General features: G+C 43.3%; 1 protein-coding gene across 3 annotated transcripts in view; it reads right to left on the reverse strand.

Moving 5' to 3' along the window:
* GLT1D1 (glycosyltransferase 1 domain containing 1) overlaps positions 1-20003 on the reverse strand; it is a 110169-nt gene that overhangs the window by 38515 nt on the left and 51651 nt on the right. For 2 of the 3 annotated variants that reach the window (XM_047761162.1, XM_047761163.1), the window contains 4 exons: positions 16624-16660; positions 14006-14062; positions 8351-8446; positions 7379-7428 (listed from right to left, as the gene is read on the reverse strand). The exons of the other annotated variant lie outside the window; for it this stretch is intronic. In XM_047761162.1, the coding sequence (XP_047617118.1) occupies positions 7379-7428; positions 8351-8446; positions 14006-14062; positions 16624-16660 (240 nt within the window). The remainder of the gene's footprint in view (positions 1-7378; positions 7429-8350; positions 8447-14005; positions 14063-16623; positions 16661-20003) is intronic. 3 annotated transcript variants of the gene reach the window in all.

Genomic DNA, 20003 nt, shown 5'->3' on the forward strand with positions numbered 1-20003 from the left:
CTCTCCAGTATCAGCTTTCAAGTGGCAAGCAGCTAGACCCCACTTTGGTGACACCATCACAAAAGGTAAACAGTCTAATGCAAGCCCTCTTTTGGCACGACATATTCAGTTTGACATATGCTGTTTTGTTTTTATGGCTGCACCCACGGCATATGGAACTTCCTAGGACAGGGATCAAATCTGAGCCACCACTGAGACCTATACTGCAGCTGTAGCAATACCAGATCCTTTAACCCACTGCACCCCATCTGGGCTCGAACCTGCACCTCTGAAGTGATGCGAGCCACGGTAGTTGGATTTTTAATCCACTGTGCCACAGCGGGAACTCCTGACATACATGTTTTACTTAATGATACGTTTTAGTTAGAAATTCCTCCTGTTTTTAATGGTACTAACACATTTCTGCTCTCATGATTACCTATCTAGAGGAAAAGAATTCATCAAGGGGGAAAAAAACAAATTGTACAAGACAGCTGAAACAGCTAACCCTTTAACTAAAATTTCACTGAAGGGATAACAGCAACTCTCAAGCTGAAAGTACAAACCGCATTAAACTTTCCAGGGTTTACCTTCCGCATCAGTTCATTTTCAAATCTCTTAGTGAAGCCAAGGGGAACAAAACACAAGATAAAGAAAATAAAAAGAAGGGTAGCTATTTTTATGTAGTGAGAGCCCATGTTATGAAATTTTAAAAAGCAAAAGCACCGCAAGCAGCAAAGAAGAAATTCTCGTTTCCCCTGTCGGAGCTTATTTATTTTCTAGCAAAATATATTGTCTCCACTCCCAGGCTTAAGGAAAATCATCTTTGATATAAGAAATTATCGTGGAAAGTCATTAAGCCTGTCATGCTCACACCGAATGTTCCTACCACGCTGCTTATCAAAGAGTACCAGCAAATGCCCCCACTCCACACATCGCTGTAAGCAGAAACTACACGCTTTGCCGAGAATGGCCGGACTGAGAAATCAAAGAAGCTTTAATAGAAAACCAATGCCTAACTCAAACCATCCTGCAGCTAAAACAGAATCCTACCATGTCAACATCAGCACAGAAAGTTCTTTCATGTAAAGCCCATAGGATGCCTCCTACAAACCCGGTACTGTGCAACAATGCACTCATTTTGGCCTCACAAGCTGTAGTTCCTTAGTCCATCCACTTTACAGATGGGGAAACTGAGGCCCATAGAGGTGAAGTGCACCCAGCTGGCTCTCAACCACTCTACTCCTGGGCCATGCAGGACTATCCTCTGCCTCATACCGATGATGTGATCTTGGTCCAAAGGTGTTAACTAACTTGCCAGCAGTGAGCAGTAATGGAGGAGCAGGTTGATTTCCTGGGAGGACAGAGACCTCACTTTTGGAATGCCCTTGCTAAGAATGACCACAAAAGGAAACACAGGTATGGCGTCTGAAAAATAAAGCATACACAGTATCACCACTTTTTTCAAGCAACCTGAGAACATGCACCCTACTATTTTGTAAATGGTTGGTAGAGAGATAAAGGTCAATTGCAAAGCAGAGCAATCATATTCAAAAGACGAAGGTGGCAGGGGGAGGGATAAATTAGCAGGTTGGGGTTAACACATACACACTGCTATATATAAAAGGACAGGATCTGATCCCTAGCCCGGGAACTCCATATGCCATGGGGCACCCAAAATGAAAAAAAAAAAAAAAAGGAGTTCCCACTGTGCCTCAGTGGTAATGAACCTGACTAGTATCCATGAGGATGTGGGTTTCATCCCTGGGCTCGCTCAGTGGGTTAAGGATCTGGCGTTGCCGTGAGCTGTGGTGTAAACTGCAGAAGTGGCTCAGATCTGGCATTGCTGTGGCTGTGGTGTAGACCAGCAGCTATAACTCTGATTTGACCCCTAGCCTGGGAACCTCCATATGCCATGGGTGAGGCCTGAAAAAAAAGAAAGAAAAACAAAAAAAAGAGAGAGAGAGAGAGAGAAACAACATGGCCCTACAGTACAGCATAGGGAACTCCACTCAATATTCCATAATAACCTATATGGGAAAAGAATTTGAAAAGGAATGGATATGTGTATACATATAACCAAATCACCTTGGTGTACACCTGAAACTAACACAACACTATAAATCAACTATACTCCAATATAAAATAAAAATTAAATTAAAAAAAGAAGAGTGTGCCAAGTGCCTTCTGAGCTGAGCCACGGGACCCATTAGGAACAGACGTGAATGCTGTATACACCCCAGCCCCAAGGGCTCCCCTGTCCTGACAGACACACCTCCACCCTGGCATTATTTGTCCCCATTATCTTCCTAACCCAACTGCCCGCTTCCTGCCAGCAGGGGCCATTTATTCTACTCACTGCTATGTATCCACATGTCCACCACATGTGGCCTTGGATAAGCATTTCTTGAAGGAAGGAATAAGGGGATAAAAAGAGAGAGAGAGAGAGAAAGATAGATGATGGAGTATATAGATAATGGGAGAGCAAAATTTGCCACCCCAAAATGTCTCTTTGGCATGCAGATTATTATTTTTTATTATTTCCAGCTATAAACAATCAAAGCCCAAAAGACTCAGGAAGAACCTTTGACCTCCCCTAACTGCCTAAAAGAATGTAGATCAAGGAGCTGGTCCAGGAAGGGAGCTATGACTGTGGACAGAGGGAACCCAGCAAAGTCTGTTTATCACTTTCATCTCTGGAGCTTCTGTGGTTCAGTGGGTTAAGGATCCAGCGTTGTCACTGCTGTGGCTCAGATGGCTGCTACGGCATGGGTTTGATCCCTGGCCTGGGAATTTCAGCCAAAAAAAAAAAGCAAAAAAAAAAAATTCCTCTCCAGGTCCCATAGTCTCTGTCTGGAGGAGGAAACATTTGCTTACTAACCATTTGCTTTCTGCTTCCATGTGAAATTCGTTCCTCCCCTTTGAGGTCCCAAACCCCTACCCCCAACATCCTCTTTTGTCTTTAGCTGAAGATGGTATTTAAGTTGAGGATCTCAGCCATTTTGGAGAGTTGTTCAGTTTTCCTGGGTCTCTTGCTATGTATATCTGTGATTAAACTGATGTTTGAGGGAGTAGTAACAAACAAATGGCTCAGTAGTAACAAACCCAACTAGGATCCATAAGAATGCAGGTTCGTATCCTGACCTTGCTCAGTGAGTCAGGATCTGGCGTTGCTGTGAGCTGTGGTGTAGGTTGCAGACGCGGCTCAGATCCCACATTGCTGTGGCTGTGGTATACGCCTGCAGCTCTGACTCAACCCCTAGACTAGGAACCTACCTATGCCACAAGGGAAAAAAACTGATGATTGATTTTTCTCCTGTTCATCTGTCTCATGTCAATTTACTTCTCAGACCAGACAGAAGAACCCAGAAAGGATGAGGAAAATTTCTTCCTTCTTGACAATATACATACATACATACATACATACATACACATACATAGGTATTCATACATGTACATATGTATGTACATATATACATATTGTTCATGCAAATGAACAGGAAGTAAATGAAGATATCCAAGCGTCCTCTTGAAGTTTTGCTCATAAACGTCAATATATCCGTAAAGGATAACGCCATAAGGGATAATTACTGCACTAAATTACAGCCGAGCATCATTTTCACTGCTAAGAGCATTCTTTCCATTTCCCTAAAGGAAATGCAATGAATAAATGCCAGATACCAAACATAATGGCCACATTTATTTCCATTAAGTGACCTATAAAAGTCTTTAGTTCTTGTTTGATCATTCATAAAAAAACAAATAGGGAATCTGAATATGCCGTGATCATCGATTTTTTTGCTTTGGCTGTTCAGCTTCCATTTCACCTGTTCTGCTTCCTCTGGGGGAGGGGTCTTCCTCCCCTCCCCTCACTGGATGGGGTCTGGTGGAAGTGGAATCAGGTGTCTGGTCCACTCCATACAATACGGCAGACGTAACCCATGCTGGACCGTGGACCCTGAGGGTGATGATCCGGAGACCATGAAGATGCAGTCCTGACCTGGTCTGCAGCCTCTCCCACAGTTCTCTTAGTAGCTCCTATAATCTCCTAATAAATGTCCTTGGGCTAGTGGCCGAAATTCGGCCTCTGTCTGCTGGTGCCCAACTGAAACTCAGAGACAGAGTTTTGGGTAAAGAGAAAAAAAAAAAAAAAAGCTTTACTGCTTTGCCAGGCAAAGGGGGTCACAACAGGCTAATGGCTTAAGGACTGTGTCCCCCATTGGAAAGAACTGTGAAGAGTTTTATAGCAAAAAGGAGAAAAACAGGTTTTCAGATAGGAATCAGGATTGGGGCAGACATGCATTCTTCCTTTGGGGGAATCTTAGTCATCAGAGCTGGAGTCGGGAGATCTCAGCATGATCAGGACGGTGGTCTTCTGGGTTATTGCCTAGAATAACAGTACTTGCGAGAGGGCATGTGGATCCGAGATGAGAACCAACTAGGAATGTTCCTGCAAACCATCATGTGCTAATCATCTTTCACCCGCAGGCAGTTGTGCTCAGGGTGCCTCGTCTTTAGCTTATGGGTGATTGTGTTTAGGGAGCAATTAAGCCAGGGAGAAGCACAAGGAAGGGCTTGAAGCTGTCCACTTTTAAAGTATTCATTTCTAAAAGAAACATAAGGAATATCACTTTTCTCTTAGGTGTTTAAGATGCCTACAACATTATGTGTCTCCTTGAGAAGGATCCAGGATCCTGCCCCAGGGCTGCTCTATTGTTGCTTGACTGCTCCTCCCTGGTCTCTGCCTCCCCTCCCTTCCCTGATCAGCAACTGTCTGAACCTGCCCCTTGGAGCTCAGGGAAGGTCATAGTGGCTGAATGAGGCCCATTTCCTAAGAACAAGAAATGGGGACACAGAAAGGCTTTTGTTCCCAGGAGCCCCTTGGGGTCCTGTTCAGTTACAGGCTGAAGTTGGTCTGAGGCTGCTGGCAGGGGCCACTGGCTGAGCTGTGTAGCTTCTTTGCTGGGCTCTCCTGTGGGACCAGGCTCTATGGAGAGAAATGCACAAGACTCTGTCTACACTGTGATTATTCCCTAATAACAGACTCAGCTTGTCCGCTAGACATATTAACTAACCAAGTCAATGCAATTTTGTCCTAAGAGGCCCTGCACGTGACCTGGAAAAGCGACAGCCTTCCCAAAGTGTATAATTTAGATGTACAGAATTTATTCAGTCATTGAGCTTAGCACTTAGCAAAGAAAGAAATGAATGGAAGAAGCGTGTACCCACATCAGATGTCAAAAATAATGGTAGTGCTCGGGGTGTTTAATCTGTTCTAAGAGATAAGGATTGAAAGGTGAGTTTTAATGTGTTCAAACATTTGACCTCTGACACAGTTCTCAAATCCATTTCCAAACGATCAGCCTATTAACCTGTAACACTGTAGCAAATACTCAAGTTCAAGTGTAAAATCAGTTCAGTCTTCTTCTAGTTCTCTGTTCCAAGGTGATAGTAAATTGAATTCTTGACACTGAAAATTGAGAGATGTTTGGAAGTCTTATAATGATGATAGGGAAGAGCTTCTTTACATTGAGTGGTCAGAAGAAGCATATTTGACCCAGGCCAAGATCTGTGCAGGGAATTTCATGGAGGATGGAGCCAATGCACTGGTTTTCAAGAGGGAATACATTTAGTGGTCACACATACACACGTACCATCCAGCATGGCCCAAGTCAGTGATTTCCAAACTTCAGATCATTGTAGTTTCCGTTGTGGCTCAGCAGGTTAAGAACCTGACATAGTGTCCTTAAGGATGTGGCTTCGATCCATGACGTTGCGCAGTGGGTTAAGGGCCCGGCGTTACTGTGAGCTACACTGTAGATCATAGACACAGCTCAGATCTGGTATTGCTGTGTCTGTGGTGTAGGCGAGCAGTTGCAGCTCCAATTCAACCTCCGGCCTGGGAACTTTCATAGGCTGCGGGTACAGCCCTAAAAAGGAAAAGAAAAAATGAGTCCAAGTCCAAAGCCTTTGCTTCTGCACTCAGGTCCGTGCAAACCTGAGAAGATATCTGTCTACATTACTGCGGGGAGATTTAGATCTGGAAGATCCGGTCTCACTTGTCGGCTGAGGAGAAGCGAGCAAATCTCTTAAAGCTCTGGGCTGAGTGTGCCCGTGGCCCAGGGCCAGGTGCTTACAACTAGTTTTGCTAAGTGGTAATTTTGCAGCCCAAAGAGGCCTTTCCCCATTTCTTAGAGGGTTTTTAATTATAGATAGCAGAGTAGCGGAGCGCCTTGTGGAAGTTGTGCTTGAGAATTATTAATAATTCATGTCAATGAATGTAAGGACTAGCAACTCTCAGATCATAACCCTTCACAGCTCTTCACTCAAGAGCTCCCTTTCCCGGCTACCCTTTCACTCATTCATTCTCTTGCACCTTTGTGTTCTTGGTTCCACACAAGCAAACTAACTCGGCGGCCATTGGATGCAGCTCTGGAAATGCTCCCATGGGGGCCTTGGGGGTGGGGGGTTCCGGGAGACTTGTCCTGGACCTGTATTTGCCCAGCAAGCATCCTGTCCTTAGGTGTATCACAGGTTTATTAGACTAGCTTGGAGAAAGGGAGGCAGGGCTGGTAGAAATTGTGAAAGCACTACAGCTTCCCAAGGCATGCCTTTCCACGGTCCCTGAAAAATTGCTTTGCTTCATCCGGCTCAAGCCCCCATCTGTTCCCTGATCCCCATCAGGCAATCATGACAGCCCTTGCTCAAGACTACTTAGAACTGCCTTCCTCTGGAAGTTACAAAAAAAAAAACAGAGATGCATTTTTTAGGGCCGATGAGGCAAAGAGAGAGAGAAAGAGAGTGGTGGGGGGAAAGAGTATGTACACACATAGCTGTGGTTACTGAATTAGTTCTCAGCATTTCTTTTACTTATTTAGGGCCACACCTGTGGCATATGGAAGTTCCCAGGCTAGGGGTTAAATTAGAGCTGCGGCTGCTGGCCTGCACCACAGCCACAGCAACATAAGATCCAAGTCTCATCTGCAACCTATGCTGCAGCTTGCAGCAATGCTGGATCCTTAATCCACTGAGCAAGGCCACAGATCGAACCACATCCTCATGGACACGATGTCAGGTTCTTAATCTGCTGAGCCACAATAAGAACTCTCTAGACAAACTTTCTTTATGTGACTCTTCTGTATTCCTGTAAGAATTCATTAGTTAGCCTTTGTAGGAATGAATTAATTGTAAGGACTTAGAAAGCCTCATCATCTTTAACCTTAGTCTGGTGTTCATTTCTTTTAAATCAATAGACCTTATTTTTTAAGTGAGTAGACCTTATTTGACTTAAGAAAGAAAGAAAGAAAATTGGTTAGAAGAGTAACACAAACTAATTTTGGAAAATACATTAAAAGAATGAAGAGGAAAACAGAGAGGAGATCAATGCAGATCAACTTACTTCAGGACCGATGATTACCATGTAAACGTTGGGCTCTTCCTGATGCCATTCTTCAAGAGGAAAAAGAAAGAAAAAACCTTTACAAGCGTTTTAAGTCACAACTCAAAACGTAATTCAGTTTAATATTAAATACACTACAACATGAATTATTTCATATCATTCTTTCATTCATATTCATCAACTTATATTTATTTTTTAATTTATTTGATTGGAGTATAGTTGATTTACAGCATTGTGTTAATTTTTGCTGTATAGCAAAGTGATTCAGTTATCCAGATATTTGCATTCTTTTTCATATTCTTTTCCCCTATGGTTTATCACAGGACGTTGAACAGAGTTCCCAAGTTATATTTACGCTAAATAAAAATATTGGACATTTTATAATTTTAAGGAAAAAATTTTTTTCTAGTAGTTTCCTGGTGGCCTAGTGGTTAAAGGATATGGCATTGCCACTGCTGTGACTTGGGTTGCTGCTATGGCATGGGTTCGATCACTGGCCCAGGAATTTCTGCATTGCTGCAGGAGCAGCCAAAAAAATTTCTCAACTAGAATGTTACACATTATCCAGATGTCCAATTGATTATGTGATTAGGATGGATATGCCATCATGACTCAATATGGACTTTCAAATATACTGAAGAGTCTATAGATTAACTTAAGAAATGCAACAAAATTCTAAACGCATCATACAAATTGGCATGTATGAAATATTTCCAGATAAAAGTATTTTAGCCTCCTAATTATTGGCTCTTTTTTACAATTTCCTCTGAAGCTGAGAACACAGGAAAGTAAGAAACAACTGGAATTACTACACAGTGTGATTATTTTTCTGGTTGTTTCCAAAGTAACAATCCAGAAACAGTCCTGCTAATGTGCAAAAGAGGAGAAAAACTCAAAGTCCTAAGGAGAGAGATGGGAAGACAGGGACTCCGGTGGAATTCCACATCCAAAGGATCCCAGTAGGAAACATACCCGAGAATGCCTCCACCAAGTAGAGAGGGTCTTTCACTTGTCTGAGTCCACAGATCAGGAGAAACACGTGTAGACTGTCAGCACTTTGGTTAATCTCTGCAACAGAAGAGTTCAGGGTACGTCAATGGAAAGGACTTGGCTTGATAACTCAGTAACAAAGACCCCATGGACACTCGGCTCTGACCTCTCAGTCCACTGCTCCCATGCCTAACCTTTGTCTTCATTTCACTGCGTGAACTAACTGTTCCTTCTGGTGAGTCAATATGAGCTGAACTTGACCTAATAAACGTGAAGATGCTTCTGCTGCAATGCAGAAGGATGGGGCAACAGAATATAGTCCCAGTTATTACTGAAACGTGAGCTATGGGTCCTCAAAAAGATTTCGATGCAATTTCAGCTAGGAAGAATATTTTCTTTATGAAACTGTAAAGGTGGTTTATATAGGAATGCCCTCTTGTGTCCATATATATGTACACACATGTACAGGGGCATGCATTTAATGTAAACATGTCCACAGATACATAAAAAGTTTTGGTTTGCCATATTGAGAGCTATCATGTTAGACCAGTTGTGGATAACCACCTTCTTCGTGGTCCCTCTTGGCAAGAGGTGGAACCAGTTTCCCCAGCCCTAGACTCTAGGCTGACCCACTTTCCTTAATAACAGAGCACACTTGGAGTTCCCACTGTGACACAGTGGGTTAAGAATCTGACTGCAGTGGCTCGGGTTGCTGTGAAGGGGGGTCCGATCCCTGGCCCAGAATTTCCATATGCCACAGGTGCAGACAAAAAAAAAAAAAAATCACCAGGGATGGAAGAAGCAGATGTTATGTGTCTCCAGGTGTGAAGCAGTGAGAAGGAGGTAACATCCCTTACTCCATCCTCATGATGTACATGATACATGGAATAGCCACTCAACGATAGAAGAAGATGGGGAAAAGGTAAGAGAAACCACAAAAGCACCAAAAAGAAGAGGAAATCAGAGAATAGATATTACTGAAATGAAAACAGTAAATACAAAACCAAAGCCAACACAAAGATGGTACCCAAAGACAGCACCCAAAGAAAGCACTATTTTAAGAATCTACGTGGGAGTTGCCATTGTGGTGCAGTGGAAACAAATCTGATTAGTATCCATGAGGATGCAGGTTCGATTCCTGGCCTCACTCAGTTGGTTAAGGATCTGGCGTTGCCGTAAGCTATGGTGTAGGTTGCAGATGAGGCTCAGATCCCACATTGCTGTGGCTGTGGTGTGGGCCAGAAGCTGTAACTCCAATTGGACCCCTAGCCTGGGAACTTCCATATGCTGCATGTGCAGCCCTAAAAGAGAAAAAAAAAAAAGTATGTGATGTTTCAGTAAAAAGACTGGATCTAACTCATTACTGTGCTCTGTGATCAGGACAGGTGTTGGAAACTGACTTTACTCTTTTACTCTGATTTGACACATGTTAGCTCCTCTGACAAAGCAGTTTCAGAAAACCTGTTGGCCTTCTGGTTAGGTAAAGCTGGAGAAAAGTGCCCTGGATGAACCTCCACCCCAGAACCCTTATGAAAGCCAATCATGGGAGGGAATAATCCATAAATTACAGCATTGATCTTCAGAATGTTCCGACCATAATTTACAGTAAACATTTATATTGCAACCCCGTATGTGAGATATAAGTGGTGTGGGGGTTGTTTGTTTGGCCTCACCCCTGGCATGCAGAAGTTCCTCCAACAGGGATCTGTGCCACAGCAGTGACCCCAGCCACAACAGTGACCACACCCGATCCTTAACCACTAGACTACCAGGGAGCTCCAAAACAAAAGTATTTATACACATAGACCCACAGACACACACATACACAGTACAGTTCTAAAGAATATTAGATCTGCTACACAAAAAGCATAAGTTCCCAGGTTAAAGGCTGAATCAGAACTGCAGCTGCCAGCCTACACCACAGCCACAGCAACACTGGATCAGAGCCAAATCTGTGACCTACATCGAAGCGTGCAGCAACGCTGATCCTTAAACCCTCATCCTCATAGATACTAGCTGGGTTCCTAACCCGCTGCACCACCAGGGAACTCCACGCTCAGATTTTTAAAAAGAACTGCAATAGACCGGCCTGTAGAGGTTTGGAGGTGAGGCAGGTCCCTACCTAATTTGTTTAGTGGATTTCATTTCCTCATTTGAAGCCCAAACTTATCTTTCTTCTCTTTATTTTTCCTCTAATATCCGGGATTCATACGAGCCAAGGTTGAACTCATCCTTTACAAACACATTTGTTTGCATGTCTTCACCGTTGCCTGGAGGATGGTATTTTTAATCTTCCAAACCAAATGTGTCATTTCTGTGGTCTGGCACCATAGCGGTCCCAACAGACTAAGCATCACATGCCCTAATCTTCTAAGTGACTCATCAGCTGGTGCAAGAATAGAAACCCAATCCTCCTTTAAGCCATTTTCTTTGCCGTTTTCTATTCCAGGAGCTCTGTTTATTTATTTATTTTTTCACGTGTTATTATAAGGAGGAAAGAATTCAAGGACTTCTGCTGAGTGATTAGACTTAGTGAATTTTAGCTGAGAAATCTGATGGGGGGGTTGCTGTGAAAGAATCGAAGGCCCTAATAAGATTAATTTTCCTTATGAAAAACAAGTGAGTTTTCCTAGGAATAGCCTGAGGAAGAAAAATACAACCATCTGAGTTTTGCATAGTAGAGTTTCCATATAAAAATACAGACAGAATTTTAAAAAAGAGAGAGGGGAGTTCCCATTGTGGCACAGCAGAAACAAATCTGACTAGCACCCATGAGAATGTGGGTTTGATCCCTGGCCTTGACAGTTGGGTTAAGGATCCATCAGTGCCGTAGGTCACAGACACAGCTCAGATCCTGAGTTGCTATGGCTGTGGTGTAGGGGCAGCAGCTGCAATTCCAATTCAGCCCCTAGCCTGGGAACTTCCATATGTAGCAAGTGTGGCCCTAAAAATCAAAAGAGAGAGAGAGAATTAAATAAACAATGAAAATAGAAATAAAGCAGAAATTAAAAAATGGAGTTTCTGCTATGGCTCAGCAGATTAAGGACCTGATATTGTCTCTGTGAGGATGAAGTTTCAATCCCTGGCCTCAATCAGTGGGTTAAGGATTGGGCACTGCTGCAAGCTGTGGCTTAGGTCACAGATGGGGCTCAGATCTGGTGTTGCCATGACTGTGGCACAGGCCCCAGCTACAGCACTGATTCGACCCCTGGCCTGGGAACTTCCATATGCCACAGGTGCAGCTGAAAAAAAAAAAAAAGGCACCCCCCCCCCAAAAAAAAAACCAAGAAGGTGCTGGGAGTTCCTTGGTGGCTCAGCAGGTTAAGGATCTGGCATTGTCACTGCTGTGGGGCAGGTTCGATCCCTGGCCTGGGAATTTCTGCATGCCACGGGCATGGCCAAAAAAAGACTATAAACCCTGGGAACTAATCAGCTACCCTCCCTTGATTTCAAGGTTAACAATTCCTAAGACCCCAGAGGGTGAGTGTTTGATCAGTAATGGTTTGCATCAAATTCACTGTAAGTTCTGTTTTCACCATTTCCAGCTCCAAGTGGAAATGACACACCACAATCACAGGTGTCGAATGCTCCAGAGCCCGGGGTGAGATAGCAGACAGGCCGTCTCTGGAGTCTGTAACACGACCAAGATGAACAGCCACACAAATGAGAACAGACACCTGATCACAAAACCCAGAGGGCCCATGAATTCTCCATCTAACCCCAGAGCCATCATCTAAGTGAGCCGGCTGCCGGCGTCACAACCCTAGCTCCCCAAAGGCCATATATTCTGCATACGTTTACAGCTTCTAATTGCACACATTAAGATTAAACTGCAGCCAAGAAGATCTCCAGAGGGAACGCTGCCTATGGAGTATTTTACATCTCCAGGCTGTTCCGTTAATCACGCCACCATAAGACGGATGGAACAAGCAACCACAAGGCTAGAGGACTTGATGACAAATCACTCTCCTTTTGGAAATTATGAATCTTAGTTATGCCGCCTTGGCGACCTGTGATAGACGGAAGATGGAATAACCTTACAACAGGCCACTTAAGATGGGCCCACTGGCTCTGAATAACAGCGCATACTTTCTGACATGATAAAGCAGGCGGATGGCGTGGCTTCATTTGTAACGTGGACAGTGGCTCTGCCGTGGCTGCTGAGATTGATGGAAAACACTTGGGAAATTATTTCTAATCAAACGCTGGGAAATTTCTTCTTTTCAGAGGAACCCAAGGCTGACACAGAGTACGTGGCGGAGGTTCTGCTTGAAGTTTGGGGAGTGAAAAGGGGCCTGGGGTGTTCTCCTGTCTGCCGTGGGCGGGACACTGATTTTGCATTTTCAGTTTTTTTCTCTGAAGTTTCCAAGAAGGACCTGTAACTTCAACTCCCCCTAATGTGCTTGCTGTCTCTAGGGAAAAACATCTCAGGTTAAAACAGATGAATTCTTAGGCCTCGAATTGCATTTGCTGAGACAATGTGAGGTGTTCCAGTATCTTTACTGGAATGACTGGGCTGATCAGCCTCTAAGGCAGCTATAATCCCAAATGGCATACACTTACGGGCTTCATTTGCACACAGCTGAACTTTTTACACTTAAAAATACCACGCAGGAGTTCCCGTCATGGCTCAGCGGTTAAAGAACCCAACTAGTATCCATGAGGACTCAGGTTTAATTCCTGGCCTTGCTCAGTGGGTTAAGGATCTGGCATCGCTATGAGCTGTGGTGTAGGGTGAAAAACAAGGCTCGGATCCTGCGTTGTTGTGGCTGTGGTGTAGGCTGGTAGCTGTAGTTCCAATTCGACCCCTAGCCTGGGAACTTCCATATCCCAAAGGTGTGGCCCTAAAAAAAGAGACAAAAAATTTAAAAAAAAGATGCCACACAAGAATATATAAGTATATTTTTATATATAAGTATATAACAAGCATTTATATATATATGTAAAATTTTTGAGAAAGATACATCAAAATAATAATAGTCTTTCCTTTTTGGTGCTGAAATTTCAAGTGGTTTAACCCTTGTTTCTTAGTCTGACCTCTGTTTTCTTCTTCTTTTTTTTTTTACAATGGTCACTTATGTGTGTAGTTAATAAAGTAACATCAAATGAACACAGGAGATTGGCATCCTTGATAAGAACAGACATGACATGATACTAAACATCAGGGAGGTTTATCCAAAAAAAAGCAGCATCAGAAAGGCTGTTGTGGAGTTCCCGCTGCAACATAGTGGGTTAAGGATGGGAACTGCTGCAGCCGTGGCTCTGGTGGCATGTGGCCAAAAAAAAAAAGGAAGAAAAAAAAGGCTGGCACTACTCTTCCTCCTGCATCCCAGCCACAATTCCTCCCAAGGATGACACCGCTGATGACACCGCAGGGAAAAACAAAGTTTGTTTTAATGGTACCTGGCCCCCTCCCCTTGTTCTGCCAAAAGAGTCCACTTCTTTGACCCTGACAGCCTCTTCTTCCAAACCACGGGAGCCTAGCAAGGGACTAACACATGTTGACAAGATGTACTTGAATCAAAATCCTACCGAAGCTGTACAGGAGAAAACTGACAGAACACTGTACACCAACTATCATGGAAAAAACAAAAATCATTAAAAAAAAAAATCCTACCAGAGGATTTCACCTCTTACCTGAATGCTGAAGAAAGGTGTTCCAATTAAAGGTGGCGTTCGGCACGGTTGCAATTCCTGGGCCAAAGGGAAGAGAGGAGAAAGTTCGTGTTGTTGAGACAGAACCCGTTTTTTTCCGTTGACATTTAAATAACTGTCATGCTCAGTTCTTGTAAAGAACTCAACAGTCTGAGGATCTGGCTGAATTCTCCTTGATCCCTCCAAGCCCATGAGGCTTAAAGGGCGCCCATGGAGAAGAGATCCATCACTTTCACCCCCAGCTTCTGTTACTGGGACAGACTGTCCCCAGGTCACAGAAAGTTTGCATTCCTAGTTCCTAAAAAATGCATTTGGGTGAGAGGTGTCTGAACCATTCCCAACTAAGCTCTAATAAAAATCACACAGAAATTATGTCTGTATTTAAAATGCCTCATCTCATGGCAGGGATAAATAGCAAGGTCCTATGATAGAGCACAGGGAAATATGATCCATTATCCTGAGGTGAATCGTAATGGAAAAGAATATTAAAAAGAATGTTTATATACATATAATTGAATCACTTTGCTGGCAGAAATTCATAAAACATTGTAAGTCATTTTTCTCTGAAAAAAATGAACATTTTAAGAGTCTGAAAGCCTAGAGGCAACATTGAACGGATTCTCTTGAAGGGGGAGGAGGTGGGATGGGCTGAGAGGGTGGGGTTGGTAGATGCAAACTATTCCATTTAGAATGGATAAGCAATGAGGTCCTACTGTACAGCACAGGGATAAACCGTGATGGAAGATGATATGAGAAAAAGAATGTGTGTATATGCATCCCTAGGTCACTCTGCTGTACAGCAAAAATTGGCACAACATTGTATATAAACTATACTTTATTATAATTATTTATTTTTTTGTCTTTTTGCCATTTCTTGGGCCACTCCTGCAGCACATGGAGGTTCCCAGGCTAGGGGTCTAATTGGAGCTGTAGCCGCCAGCCTACACCAGAGCTACAGCAACTCGGGATCCAAGCTGCATCTGCAACCTGCACCACAGCTCACGGCAACGCCGGATCCTTAACCCACTGAGCAAGGGCAGGGATTGAACCCACAACCTCATGGTTCCTGGTTGGATTCGTTAACCACTGAACCACAACGGGAACTCCAACTATACTTTAATTTTTAAAAAGTCAAAAAAAAAAAATGGATTCTCTTGAGAGCAGAAAAGAACTGAAATTTTATAGCATGTAAATCATCATCTAACCACCTCTTCAAGGCACCTCTGAGCTTGCCGTTCACAGTGACTGGTACGATGCCAGCTAGTTAAGGAGTGCTTACCCATACCTGCCCTGGACAGCCTCTGGAATGGGGGGTGGGGATGGTCCCCAAAAAGCCTAAGTCCTATTAAGCCGGTTGATTCCTCCAATTCATCCGGCTGAAAACGGACATGCACAGAGGTTAATCGGGGTCTGACATGACTCAGTGTGTGGGTGGGAGAGGCTGTGCCCCAAATGCAGCATCAAAGCCTATGTTTTTCCTGCTGCACCGGCGTTTTCAGTGGCTCTAAACCAGGCCACGGCAGATGCATGGGTGGTCCAACCCTCAGCCTGCCCTCACTCTTCCCCCTTTTATACATTCTGAGTCAGCGCAGCTTTTTTTAAATGGGGGCTCCACAAAAGAGTGTATTCAATGAGTGATTCTGCTGCTATAAGCATCCTGGAAACCACTAGCACATTTATTTTTATTTTATTTTTCATTTTTTTATTTCCCCAATACATTACTTTTTTTCTCTACCGTACAGCATGGTGACCCAGTTACACATACCCATAGCACATTTATACCTCAGCAACATGACCTGGATAAGGTGGCCTTGAACTCGTGGCCCTGGGTTCAGCACTGGTTCTCACCTCAGCTTGGAGTGAGCTGTGTTCTTTGGAACCACTGTTTCCCTGATTTCTATCATGCGGGTCCATGGTTTTGCTATCTGGGTTTAGGAGAAGCTCAGGGTCTCAGGAAAGGATGTTGGAGGCCACCACGGCGCAAGACTAGGGGAGGGAGGGCAAGAAGGGCTGGAGATGGAGGCAGAGGGTCCTGGGTGCCCCCAACTCAATTCAACTTAAATGAAGTTCATCTTTTTCCTTTTGTCAACATACCACTGATATTGGTGGTATGTGTACTTCTGTTAAGTGACTGTATTTTAAATTACACTTTTACTTTTTTATTTTTATTTTTTGTACAGTTGCACCTGCGGCATATGGAAGCTCCCAGGCTAGGGCTCTGACCAGAGCTGAAGCTGAGGCCTATGCCACAGCCACAGCCACGCCAGATCAGAGCTGCATCTGTGACCTACACCGTAGCTTGCAGGAATACCAGATCCTTAACCCACTGAGCAAGGCCAGGCAGGGACTGAACTCACATCCTCACGGCTACTAGTCGGATTGTTAATCTGCTGAGCCATACATAACAGGAACTCCTAAATTACTCTTTATAGTGTTCTCCTATTTACCTTTTATCTTCGTGTTAGAAAACAAAAGTGTACCTATTCTGCTATTTTTAACTGAATCCCAGACATCTTATTATTTCATCCATCAATATTTCAGTACATGTCTCTAAAAGATCAATACTCCTATTTTTTTCAAGTATACTTAAAAATTCTTACCTTGATTCTGGACATAGATCTTACCCCTAGCATGCGGCTTTGGAAAAGAGGGAAGAAAGAACGAAAAAAAAAAAGAAGTCAACTGGACAATCCATTACCATTGCTTTTTAGAAATAAAATGAAGGCCATTAAAAAAAAATCCTCTTGGAAGACATTGCAAAGAATCATCTACACAGCCACTCACAGACTAGTTACTCTGTTAAGAGCAAAGAGTTACCTCTGCTTTTAATGGGGGGTAGCCCATTAAAAATACAGCATCTCTAAGGTAAGAAGCACAAAGAAAGATGTCCCTTAAATCAGGCATAATGCAATGTTACAAATTTCTAGTAACAATGTTAGCAGAAAAATTCTGAAGCTCAGAGAACATGCCAGGGATGGAGCCCATCAGGTGCACATCGGGAGCTGAAGCTGAAGGTAGAAGTTTTGGGGAAACAAATGCTTAAATAGAGAGAGAACACCCCCCCCAACTTTGGAGAAGAAAGGACGAGAGGGAAGGGGAGGGGGGGAGGGGGATGAGGGAGGAGGAAAGGAGTTTAGGAGGAGGAAGAAAAGGAGGAAGTGAGGTGGAGACAGAGGAGAAGGAAGAAGAAGAAAGGGAGATGGAGGAGAAAGAGGAAAAGGAAAGATGGGAATGGAGCAGGAGGAGGGGTACCCAAATGCTGCAAAACAAGAGAAGAGGCCCAGGAGACAGATTCTTCCAGGATATGAGTGGCTTGGTCTCAAGAACCCTATAAGGACCTCCCCAAATGCCTCCTTCACATCAAGGGACACAGTGACACCTGCATGACTAATCTAGATACCTGTCCCCAGATATAAACTTACTATTCCTAGTGGTGTTTTTTGGTGGAACTTCACAAAACTACTAGAGAGAAAATGAATCCATTTCTTGGGGTCATTTTGAAGTGGTGTCATATATACTTTTAAAATCAGGTTTGGACCCAACGGTGGAGCAGAGTGAAAAATCCACTGTTGACATGGCGGCAGGTTCAAGTTGGTGCTGAATTTCTCGAGAGTGATAAAAAGCTATGGTCATTTTGATTTAAAAAAAAAAAAAAAGTCTGAAAAGGGGCCTCTTTTGGCCAGGTAACCTAAATATCAGCTCCATGCACTGAAATGAGTGGCCAGCACAGAAAACTCACCTCCTCGCTCTCTCTACTTGAATGTGTGGGGAGGGCTCCGGGTGGTCCTTAGGGTGACCGGGAGCCTGTGTATTGCGTGTGGTCAGCCGATCCACTTCAACCTGCAACCTGGAATCAGTTTTATGTTTTGGGGAACAACCTAGAGGTGAAGCAGTCCCACCAAGGGATGGATGGGGGGAAGAGGGAGGTCCTCTGCCTTCTGCCTGGTGGATGGGAATGTTGTGGGAGGGGCAGAAACCCACCATCCGAGGACTGCTGAATGCAAGCTGGTACAAAGACCTGAGTCTTGGTCTGGTTTTGCTTTTGACTTTAGAGTTAACTTTTTTTTTGAGGGCCGCACCTGCAGCATATGGAAGTTCCCAGGCTAAGGGGCAAATTGGAGCTGCAGCTGCTGGTCTACACCACAGCCACAGCAATGTGGGATCCGAGCCGCATCTGTGACTTATACCACAGCTCACAGCAATGCCAGATCCTTAACCCACTGAGTGAGGGTAGGGATTGAACCCGTGTCCTCATGGCTACTACTCAGGTTCGTTACCACTGAGCCATAGCAGGAACTTCCGAATTACATTTTATATTAACCATCAGAAGCGCCTGAGACCACTGAAAGACATAAGTACCCTCCTCAAGTCACCATAGAGCTGGAATGCATTCCCTTTTAAAATGCCCTTAAATCTTTTAGCCATTTTGAGTTTATTTTGGTGCATGGTGTGAGGGTGTGATCTAGTTTCATTGCTTTGCATGCAGCTGTCCAGGTTTCCCAGCAATGCTTGCTGAATAGACTTTCTTTTTCCCATTTTATGTTCTTGCCTCCCTTGTCAAAGATTAATTGACCATAGGTGTCAGGGTTTATTTCCAGGTTCTCTATTCTGTTCCATTGGTCTGTCTGTCTGTTTTGATACCAGTGTCACACTGTTTTGATGACCGTGGCTTTGTAGTATTTCTTGAAGTCTGGGAGAGTTATGCCTCCTGCTTGGTTTTTGTTTCTCAGGATTGCTTTGGCGATTCTGGGTCTTTTGTTGTTCCATGTAAATGTTTGGATTGTTTGTTCTACTTCTGTGAAAAATGTCATGGGTAGTTTGATAGGGATTGCATTGAATCTGTAGATTGCTTTGGGTAGTATGGCCATTTTTACAATATTGATTTTTCCAATCCAGGAACATGGAATATCTTTCCATTTCTTTACATCTTCTTTGATTTCTTTGATTAAAGTTTTATAGTTCTCGGCATATAGGTCCTTTACCTCTTTGGTCAGGTGTATTCCGAGGTATTTGATTTTGTGAGGTGCAATTTTAAAAGGTATTGTATTTTTGTATTCCTTTTCTAATATTTCATTGCTGGTATACAGAAATGCAACTGACTTCTGAATGTTAATCTTATATCCTGCTACTTTGCTGAATTTATTAATCAGTTCAAGTAGTTTTTTTCAAACTCCTAGAAGAAAACATAGACAAAACACTCTCTGACATCAACATCATGAATATTTTCTCAGGTCAGTCTCCCAAAGCAATAGAAATCAGAGCAAAAATAAACCCATGGGACCTCATCAAACTGAAAAGCTTTTGCACAGCAAAGGAAACCAAAAAGAAAACAAAAAGACAACTTTCAGAATGGGAGAAAATAGTCTCAAATGATGCAACCGACAAGAGCTTAATCTCTAGAATATATAAACAACTTATACAACCCAACAGCAAAAAAGCCAATCAATCAATGGAAAAATGGGCAAAAGACCTGAATAGACATTTCTCCAAAGAAGATATACAGATAGCCAGCAAACACATGAAAAAATGCTCAACATCGTTGATTATAAGAGAAATGCAAATCAAAACTACAATGAGATACCACCTCACACCAGTCAGAATGGTCATTATTAATAAGTCCACAAATAACAAGTGCTAGAGGGGCTGTGGAGAAAAGGGAACCCTCCTGCACTGTTGGTGGGAATGTAAACTGGTACAGGCACTATGGAGAACAGTTTGGAGATACCTTAGAAATCTATACATAGAACTTCCATATGACCCCACAATCCCACTCTTGGGCATCTATCCGGACAAAACTCTACCTCAAAGAGAAACGTGCACCTGCACTATTCACAATAGCCAGGACATGGAAACAACCCAAATGTCCATCAACAGATGATTGGATTCGGAAGATGTAGTATATATACACAATGGAATACTACTCAGCCATAAAAAAGAATGACATAATGCCATTTGCAGCAACATGGATGGAACTAGAGAA

The sequence above is a fragment of the Phacochoerus africanus genome, chromosome 15, assembly GCF_016906955.1.
Source record: "Phacochoerus africanus isolate WHEZ1 chromosome 15, ROS_Pafr_v1, whole genome shotgun sequence".
Classification (NCBI taxonomy): Eukaryota; Metazoa; Chordata; class Mammalia; order Artiodactyla; family Suidae; genus Phacochoerus; species Phacochoerus africanus.